At 48.0% G+C, this 10,557-nt stretch overlaps 1 protein-coding gene across 2 annotated transcripts; it reads left to right on the top strand.

The window, feature by feature from the left end:
- The first annotated feature begins 4,989 nt into the window (after positions 1 to 4,989).
- LOC9267486 (dof zinc finger protein 1-like) lies at positions 4,990 to 9,145 on the top strand. 2 transcript variants are annotated; one of them, XM_015781523.3, is made up of 2 exons: positions 4,990 to 6,758; positions 7,092 to 9,137. In XM_015781523.3, exon 2 carries the CDS (start codon positions 7,113 to 7,115, stop codon positions 8,202 to 8,204), a length of 1,092 nt encoding a protein of 363 aa, XP_015637009.1. In that variant the 5' UTR covers positions 4,990 to 6,758; positions 7,092 to 7,112; the 3' UTR covers positions 8,205 to 9,137. The 2 variants fall into 2 exon arrangements, with proteins under 2 accessions (XP_015637009.1, NP_001411164.1); NM_001424235.1 differs by having other exon boundaries at positions 5,557 to 6,181; positions 7,092 to 9,145.
- Positions 9,146 to 10,557: the final 1,412 nt, after the last annotated feature.

The raw sequence follows: 10,557 nt of genomic DNA, 5'->3' as shown, positions 1-10,557 counted from the left end.
ACACACCATCATGCTGCCGAGCGTACTCATCAATCATCATGCGTGCGTCCCGCGCTGCCCCCCTCTCCGCCCGGCCAGCCGGCCCAGCCACCGTCACCGCAGCCGGCCCGGCCGGGGCCGATCGCCAAGAGGCGCGGCGCGCGCGTCCGCCGTCCGGGGCGCACTAGCGAGTGTGGGTCGGCTGGGGCCGCTGGGGCAAGGCCAAGCGGCAGAGAGAGGGCGGCAGCTAGCTAAGCTAGCGACGCGAGCGCGCGGCGTGCCTCCCGTTGTCGGAGCGGAGGGCCCCGGTGGAGCAGCACCCGCGGGCAACGTGGCAGCGCGCGGTGGGGCAGGGAATCCACTACCGCGGGTGGTGGTGGATCACCGGTACTGTACTTGTGTGCCCGTGCCGTGCGACTCCTCGAGACGCCTCTGTGTGCCTGGCTGCCTCGCACGCCTTTTCTTCTTTCTGCCTGTACAGGCGAGAGAACGAGCTGTGTACGCTCACCGGCCGGCCGGCCAGCCGGAGCGAACCAACATCATTCGCGATGCGTGGGTGGGATGATGAGTCTCCTACAAGTATGCACCAACCTGGGAATCGACTGGTCGAGCGAGCCGAGTAGACTGGCTGCATGCATGCTCGTGACATGATGACCCCGACACGCAGGTGGTGTGGACTAGAAGCTTAAGGCTGCGTTTAGATCTAAAGTTTGGATCTAAACTTTAGTCATTTTCTATCACATCGATCTACCATACACATACAACTTTTCAATCACATCATCTCCAATTTCAACCAAAATCTAAACTTTATGCTGAACTAAACACAGCCTAATAATACACGTATCTCGGCTCGCTGGCTAAGTACGTATGAGTATCACCAATTGAGCCTATTTTGGACTAGAAGCTTAATAATACATGTATCTTGGCTCGCTGGCTAAGTACGTATGAGTATCACCAATTGAGCCTATTTTGGGACTAGAAACCTAAGAGCATCGAGGTCGCTATATAGCCAGGTGCGCTAAAGAAAAATGACCATACGTAGAGAGTGGTGAGCACTGAGCAGTGCCAACGTAGTATAACGGTGTAACTTGTATATCTGGCGGCAGCTAAGACCGAGTACACACACGACGAAACCGAAATGGAAACAGAAACGTGCTAATGACAGGGATGCAAGGGGGTTCGGTAAACAAATTGGCGAATTTTGGCAGGTTCTTGTCTATACATATGTACGCATGCATAATGACTCCTAGGCGCTACACATTTCCTACACTACTTGAGAACTAATCTTTACCGGGTTGGCCAAAAAACACATTAGTCTCGGTTCCTATTCTAACCGGTAATTAACAACTTTTTTTGTTCTGGTTTAAAACTACCACGGAACTTAGATGATCTTTAGTCCCGGTTAGTAACACCAATCGGGACTAAAGATCATTTTTAGTCCCGTTCACAAACATGTGAGTACACCATTATCTTTAGTCCCGGTTGGCGGACTAATGATCCATATTTAGTCCGGTTGGTTATACCAACCGGGACCAAGATTAAAAAAAAATCGCGGCTTCCCCGAACCGCACGCTGCCTGCTCTCACAGACTCGCAGTCTCGATCGTATCTCCTCCCCTCTCCTCTCCTCCCCCTTCCTTCAATCCCCTTCCTCTCCCCATTTTCTCTCCTCCCCCTTCCTCCCCTTCCCGGCTTCCCCTCACCTACGGGCGGCGCACGAGGCTGCGGCCGCGCAGGCGGATGTGGCCGCGGTGGGCCGACGGAAGGGGCCGCGGCGGCGGGCTGCGGACGCTGCAGCGGCGGCGGCTGGGCGCCGGCTGAGCGGCGGCCCGGTGGAAGTCGGGAGGCCAGGAGGCCGTGCACGGCTGGCGGATTTGTGGATTTTTTTTTTGATTTGTAGATGTTGTAAATTTTTTTAGTTCGTGGATAATTTTGTGAATGATTTGTGGATTGTGGATGGGTATGTATTGTGGATGATTTTGTTGTGCATGATCTGTAACAATGGAAAAAAAGAGAAAAAAAACTTTAGTCCCGGTTCTTTTAACCTATAGTCCTGGATTGGACGTGCTGGTTTACGACCCAAGATTAAAGGTGTTGTAAACCGGGAGTAAAGAGCCTTTTTCCAACAGTGCTAGTACGTCTTATAGCAGCTCCAGTATGCAAAGAAATTGAACTGTGAGCCAAAAATATTGAACACAACACACATTGGAGTCGATTGTTGTGTGTCAAATAGCAAAATCAACAACAAACATGAATCAATGCTAGACAAATAAATACTATTTCTTGCAAATGGGATTGAACGTACATATCCAAATCGAGTCACGCAATTTACAATTTCCTCTCTACTTCATTTACTGTATGTGGGTCCCATAAATCTATGCAAATGCTGCAGCCACCAAACAAAGTTACATTCGCCATTCATCAACTGTAGTAGTCGAACACACACTGGGGTTGCTCTTAGAGCATCTCCAACAGCCTCTCCGAATACCCATTCAACCAGCTTGCCAGTTGAATAGAGAATCAATTTTGTTTTCACTCCAACAACCTCTCCATTTTTGTAGTGGAACCCACACGCCAGCTCCTCTCCCTCCTTCCTCACTTCTCTCCACAGCTTGGAGAGTTCAAGTCCCCACCCACTACCGGCACACCGGCGATAATTGAAGGGGGAGGCAGTCAATGGCAACGATGGAGGCGGGGCAGTCGCACCGGAGAGGGAGCAATTCGGCAAGGATGGCGAGCTCGGGTTCCATCCCGGTCAGCTGTCGCCGTTCAGGACGACAGGGCTGTGGACGGCGGTGTTGTGCAACCGCGGAAGACGGCCACAGCGGTCCGGGGCCGCACTGGAGGGATGACGGCGCAACGCATGGTGTCATAGCGGAGGGACCACAGCGGTGGTGCGCGCTTTTGGAGCCGACAGCGCTCGATCTAAGGACGACGACGTGGAAGAAAACAAGGCGCAGCAGAAGGACAGTGCCAGCGATGCACTTGATCTGGGGAGGGGGAGGGAGTACGGGAAAGAAGAAAGAGAAAAATGTGTGGGGCCCACAATTAGCTAGGCAACTTGGGCTAGCCAACTTAATTTGGCCAACGCATGGAGGAGTTTGGCCCCGGCTGGCCATCCGGTTGGCAAGTCTATTGGAGTGCATTTTTTTCTATCCAAAATTGCGAAAATTTAACTTGGAGGTGAGATAGCCACTCTGTTGGAGATGCTCTTATCTTATAGATTCATAATAACCCATAATTACTAAAATAGGCTCCACCTACTATGCATAAGGAAATAGAGAGATTTGTGCAATGTATATGACATATCCAACTCTATAATGAGACCCACACCCATGACCATCAAAATGAATTCATGGCATACTTGTAAAATAAATACTGTTTTTTATTTAAGATACCTGGTCTCAAGGGAAGAGCCCTTTACTATACTTGAGACCTGTGTTCGCAATGTATAGAGCCTTTGCTACCGTGAAAAGATTCTCTTAGTGCCCCTTCTAATTCCCACATTGCAGATGCTCTTAGGACAATCTTAACCCATGAAGCATCCAAGAATTTTTCATACTTATTATGTCATATAGACACTACGTATAGAAACTATGGCTCAATTGGTGGTTTCTTCAACATAGATTTTCATCCAATGATGTCTTCTCTCTCTCTCCATCCACATATCCCCTTATTTTCTTTCTTGGTTTCTATGTAGATCCAGTTTCTTGCATGAGAAATGGATTATTCATCTTTTTTCCTCTCTCCACATTAACTCTCTTGCCATATCAGAAATTTTTTTAAGTGGCAGTGTATTTAATGCTATGGAAACTAGCTAAGGTGGAGGTTTGGGACTGTCTAAGAGTAGGCCATGCCTCTTTGCTAGAGATTGTCCACGCATGCACGTACCAGGATGAATTGGCACGAGTGTTTCAACATGTGCATCGAACTTCCATATAACGTGCGCTGTGCATACAATTACTTTGGTAGGCTTGTACAACATGTTTATTACTTTCTCCATCCAAAAATAAATCAATTTTTATACATGGATCTTAACATAGTCTTTTACATAGTGTAATTATTTTATAACTAATTAACTGTAGCTCTTCTATATAACTTATGCACACTAGAGAGTTCATGATTTCTACATGTTTATATGATACAGCTACATGGTTACTAAAATTTAAAGAATTTAATCTAATATTCGATATACAATATAAGAACTTTATATCTATATGTTTATGTGTTTATGTCAGAAGCCACAATAAAGTGTTTTATGCTTTGATTACTATTTGTGGCCTTAATCGTAGTGTAACTATATTCAACAATACTATTCATTTTCGTTTTCATATCTAAGGTATTCGTTCCTTTTTTTAATATATCTGAACCATTTGAATCCTTATATGAAAGCGACCACATGCGCTTTGCCTCCTTCTCACCATTTGCTATTGTTGAAGCACCTAGATGTCAATATGTTCCTCTCCCATCCCTTACCCACAAGGCTACAATCCATACATCAAGAAAAAGTTGCTCCTAGTTGAATTATATCTTCTTTGTTTAATTAAGCTCAACTCCTAAAGTCTAGAAGTAATCTTGCCAAATTACAACCCTATCTTTAGACACATGTGAGATGAGCGACCATACATGACCTCAAAATATTAGGGGCCCCTTGTGTGCTTCATTATATGCCAATGCGTTCTGATATGTTTATAGCGATCTCTTCGGTCTCTTTTTTTTTATCTTTATGCTGCACTAATTTGGTCGGAATAATTTTTTTCTCAGCTTCAACGAGTGTTCAATGATAATTGGTTATCTCTAAGAACGTACTTCATGATGATGACGTGGATGTGTGTTGCAAACAATATATTTCTATTTTTTTCACTTAATAAGAAAAACTAATTTGATAGTGATTCTTTTTCTACTTAAGCCAAATCGTCATTAGATGGATAAGTAAGGTCTCATCTTGTATTTTGCATCGGGCCAAGATAGATAGGGATGGCTGCTAAATTGAGGTAAGTTTGCCCTTTTTCAATTGTTTATATACATCCAGTTCTACATACAAATGTACACTAGTAATTAAGTTAGCAAAAATCTGTTATTCTACCCGTGATGTTAAAAACCCGTTATTCTATATTTCTACCCATGATGTAATTCTGACTGCGCTCTCTTTCCACAAGTTTTTTTCTGACCCTGCCCCTGTTGCTGCTCCCACCGTTCATTTCCAAGGACAATGTCCAACGGATCCCACTCCGATTGAAATCTCTGAGTCTCATATGGGCCCATATATCCCATCTCCCGGTTACTGTTCAAGTTTAACACGACGATGGTAGTACAACCACCTTCGGTGTGGGCATATGCACTGCAATCAGAGAAGAATTACACGAGCCACAACTGTACACTGAAAACAAAGAGGCTGGTGCCCTGTCGCACAACAAGAAAAGGCACAGCCGCTGAGGTGGGGGAGAAGTAGAAGAAGAAGAAAGAAAGAAAAAAAATGGAAAACGGAAAAAAGGTGACACCGCACAGTGACGCCCCCATGGAATTATAAAAAGATGGCCGCGGTTGGCCGCACGTGCCGCGCCGTCCTACGCACGCGCGACGCGAGAGCCCCCACAAACCGCCATTCCCAGGGCTTCCACCGGTGGCTTTCCTCCTCTTTTCTTCGGAATCCCTGACCGAACGAGCATCCATCCATCCATTCACTCGGTCGCATACCCCTGATAATAATACTCGCGTGTGCCCTGTGCTTGAGCAAGAAGAACATCATCATCATCAGCGGCCGAGCTTAATTTGACAGAAATATAGTATATAGCGCTTCAAAGTTTTGGAGTAGTAGCTCATCTCGTCTCTGCCGAGTTTCTGGTAGAGCTGGAGGAGCGGAGGAGTAGTAGCGAAATATATATAATAAAAGAATCCACTAGCAGCTTGGCTATTTCAGCAAAACGTATGTGGGTAGAGAGAGAGAGAGAGAGGAGGGTGCAGAGATAGGGAGGAGGCATAATTCCACTCACTGCCCCAACCACAGGACATTCTCTTCTCTCTCTCCCTTCTGCTCAAGAAATCCACCAGCTGCTGCATCAGGAGGTGGAGCTCGCTCGTCGTCTTCGTCTTCGTTGCGCTTCGTCTCCTCAGGTGCCCGGAGGAGCAAGAATTGTTGGGGGGGCAGCGAGGTAGACGCAGTTGGAGAGCCCTCTTGCATGGATGCAGCCCACTGGCACCAGGTAAAAATCGCTTTGCAAAGATCGATCGATCGATTGATTCTGCATCTGTCAGAATTTCGCTCTTGTGCTTCTTCTTCTTCTTCCTGATCTTGTTGCTGTTCATCTTCCTTTCTGCGCCTTGTTCTCGGTGCATATGCTTTTCTTTTTTTTTCTTCTGATTGTCTGCCTCTCGGAAGATGTTCTTCGCTTTATATGCCAACCCTTATTCTTTGTGTAGATCTATGCTTCAGTATTCATCATCATCAGTAGCACACACACGCTTCTCTCTCCCTCCTCCATAGGCTTTGAGGGGGGGGGGGGGGTGAGGCCCTTTGTGGCTTTAATCCCTCTCCCTTTTGATCCTTGAAAGCAGCACACACACACACACCATCGCCTTTCTTCTTTCTAATCCCCCCCTTTCCTCATCTTCTTTTCTCATAGCTTTTCTCCTTCTTTTCTTCTGTCTCCTTGCCGCTTGCATCAAAAGAGTAGCCATGTCCCCGGTGATGTGTAGTAGCAGCAGCAGCAGGAGCAGCTGTGGTACTACTACTGCGCGCAACCCTACAACAGCACAAACAAAGTTGTGTTTTGTGTGGTGGTGTGTTTCTCTTTCATCTTTTCTTTCCTTCCTTTCGCTTATCACCTTTTCCTTTCCTCTCCCCCCTTTACCAGTTTCACCTTTCCTCCCCCCTCTAATCTGCCTTTGTATCCTTTTGCTTGGTTCTTAGTTGCACCATAAAGATTCTAAACACCCTGCTTGCTGCCATGGCTAGCTCTCTCTCTGTCACTGCATAACCACATGCCATTTGTGCTCGCTTGTTCTTGCGAGCTTGTTGCTGTAGTAGTAGTTGGTGTGAAGTTAGCAAGGTGTTTGTTTGATCTTTGATCGTTTGTGTTCTAATGGAGTGCTGCACCATGTGTGTACCATCAGGGGCTAGGGCTGGTGAAGCCCATGGAGGAGATGCTGATGGCAGCGAACGCGGCCGCCGGCGCGAATCCGAATCCGGCGGCGACGGCGCCGTCGTCGGTGACTGGGGGCGCACTGAGGGGCGGCGGCGGCGGCGGCGCGCCGCCGGTGGCAGGTGGCGCGGGGGCGGGTAGCACGGAGCGGCGGGCGCGGCCGCAGAAGGAGAAGGCGCTCAACTGCCCGCGGTGCAACTCGACGAACACCAAGTTCTGCTACTACAACAACTACAGCCTCCAGCAGCCGCGCTACTTCTGCAAGACGTGCCGGCGCTACTGGACGGAGGGCGGCTCGCTCCGCAACGTCCCCGTCGGCGGCGGCTCGCGCAAGAACAAGCGCTCGTCGTCGTCGGCGGCATCGGCGTCGCCCGCGTCCGCCTCCACGGCGAATTCCGTCGTCACGAGCGCGTCCATGTCCATGTCCATGGCCAGCACGGGCGGCGGGGCGTCCAAGAACCCGAAGCTGGTCCACGAGGGCGCGCAGGACTTGAACCTGGCGTTCCCGCACCACGGCGGGCTGCAGGCGCCGGGGGAGTTCCCGGCGTTCCCGAGCCTGGAGAGCAGCAGCGTGTGCAACCCCGGTGGCCCAATGGGGACCAACGGCCGGGGCGGCGGCGCGCTCTCCGCGATGGAGCTGCTCCGAAGCACCGGCTGCTACATGCCGCTGCAGGTGCCGATGCAGATGCCAGCGGAGTACGCCACGCCGGGGTTCGCGCTCGGTGAGTTCCGCGCGCCGCCGCCGCCGCCACAGTCGTCCCAGAGCTTGCTCGGGTTCTCGTTGGACGCGCACGGCTCGGTGGGCGGGCCATCCGCCGCGGGGTTCGGCTCCAGCGCGGGGTTGCAAGGCGTGCCGGAGAGCACGGGCAGGTTGCTGTTCCCGTTCGAGGACTTGAAGCCGACGGTCAGCTCTGGCACTGGCGGTGGAGGCGCAAGCGGCGGCGGCGCCGGCGTAGACGGCGGCCATCAGTTTGATCACGGCAAGGAGCAGCAGGCCGGTGGCGGAGGCGGCGGCCCAGGCGGGCACGACACGCCGGGGTTCTGGAACGGCATGATCGGCGGCGGCAGTGGCACTTCTTGGTAATGCGGCGGCGGCGGCCATGCATGCATGCATGGCTCATGCAAAAGCCTCCGCGCTGTGGTGGCGTGGGTTCAAATTGGAGATAGGCAGTAGAGACGACGAGGGTTTTAATAAGAGGTTGGCATTGGCGATAATCCATCACTGATTCACTGTTACTCCGTATAAGGTGTTTTGATCTCTCTTCTTCTTCTTTCCCGGTGTTGCATCATCATCTTGGTGTTCTTTCTTCTCCCTTTTGCTGTCTTTCATGTGATTGTTGATCGGCTTTGGTGCTCAACACAACAACCGAGCTCACATGATTCCTCAAAAGGATCATGATGCATGATCGATCTCTTTCTGAATTCTGATCTTCCAGTTCTCTCCATTGATCACTGTTACTACTAGTCATCGCTTGATCGATGTGTGGTTAGAGAGCTGCATGCGTCAGTGCAGTACTAGACTAGTAGAGCATGGGAAGCTTCTTTTTAGGCTGGCTTCGAGTCCGATGGCGTGTACGTACGTGGTACACAGGCATGCATGTGGTGTGTAGCTCATTGGTTTTGCAGGGGCATTGTGAAGCGAAGGATGAAGGGAAGGACTCGGTTGGGGAGGAAGAAAGAAAAATGGACCCCCATCACCATGCATGTATGTCAAACTTAGCTACAGTATGTTTGGTAACGGCAATGCATCAAGCTTTTGGTTGTAGATGTAGATCTTGGGAAGGGTTTGCAGCTGATCTATGACTTTGTGTTGATCCAAACAGTAGTGATTCCATCCTTTTCTAGCTTAACTTGTTATTGTTGTTAACTTCTATGGGATGTGTAGAGGTCATATAAAGTTATAGTAGTAGTAGTTGCAAAAGGGGTTTTTGAGCGCATGTAATTTAATTTGTATAGTACTCCTACTATCTTATTGTTATATTTACAGCCAAACTATAATGCACATCTTTTTGCTCCTTGTTTCTGTACTTTTTATATAAGCTTGTCTTTCTGTCTGTCATCTCTCTGTGCGTTCCTTTTTCTTGTAGCAGGCTAGCTCTGAGATGTCATGTCTCACCATCGTCCCAAAACCGGAATCTTCCAGCCATGAAAAGCACTAGCGAGAGAGGGAGAGAGGAGAGGAGCTAGAGAAGCCATGGAGGAAGGGAATATGTATGTATGACAAACACCCCACTCTCTAAAGAAACTTTACCCACAGGCACACACAGTCTCCTCTCTCTCATACTCAAGTCTCTCTCTCTCATCACATGGTATATTATTATATCATATGTTTGGCCAGCATGCCATTTGTACCACCTTTTATTGTTTTTGTAAACTAAAAAGGTACAAATGCTACCCTCTCTCTTCACCGTCATGCTTCTTGCATCTCACTGATCTCTGGGATGTCCCTCTTCCTTTCATGTCAAGTGGGTAAGAAATGCAACTTTTTTACTTGCCCAGTTTCACCTGCCCACACCAAAAAGTTGTTACCCAATGATTCTTTCTCCTGTTCTGTGCCATGGTCTCTGTGTTTATCTTGTTAATGGAGTACTATACAATGGCTGAATGGCACACACCAGCTCTTGATCACCAAAAAGTTGTCCCACAATGATTCTTCTCAATGTAGAAGTACTCATACAATGACACACACACAACCTCATCACCACCATGTGGTATGATCCTTCCCCTGGAGAGGAGTTGCATGGAGGGGCCCACAAAAAAACATTCTCCTAGGGATGAGGGGCGTGAGGAATAATAACATTCACCGCATTCTTGAAGCATTGGCCACCCTATTAAACAAACGACCCACTGCCCAGATTTTAATTTGCTCCAGGGGGGAGGATGATGATGTGCTGCATTTGGCTCTGTGCAACTACTAAATGACAAAGGAATTAGAACCACTGTTAGCTTCTTGATAGTAGCATATCAACGTTAATGGTGAGCTATAAGCTAACTATAAACTTACGTGGAGAAAAGATTTAACAAAAACTAGAGTATATTGGTTCCCATGCAAAAGCTAGTTCAAGACATACTTCTAAACAAATACATTAAATGTATATGTGACGGAAAGAGAGAGGAGAAGAAAAAAAATAAAGATAACCTTATGGCTAATATTATATATATATATATATATATATATATGTTAGTTTTAAGATGGGCTAATAGCTAATAGTAAGCTCTACTATTAAACTTGCTCTAAGATGTGCTTTTGGGAGGATAATACTGCTCTTGTTCCCATGATTCACATCATTGCTTCAACCATCATAATAAAGTGACAAACTTGAAGGGATGTTCTGCTTTATTCCTTAACTAAATTAATGGATTGGATCACCAGGCAGGTAGGAGTACATATTAGTATATAGTATATGTGTGTGTGTTGATCTAAACTTTGAGGCTAT

This window comes from Oryza sativa, chromosome 4 (assembly GCF_034140825.1).
Source record: "Oryza sativa Japonica Group chromosome 4, ASM3414082v1".
Classification (NCBI taxonomy): Eukaryota; Viridiplantae; Streptophyta; class Magnoliopsida; order Poales; family Poaceae; genus Oryza; species Oryza sativa.
This window is presented reverse-complemented; position numbering and strand designations above follow the sequence as displayed.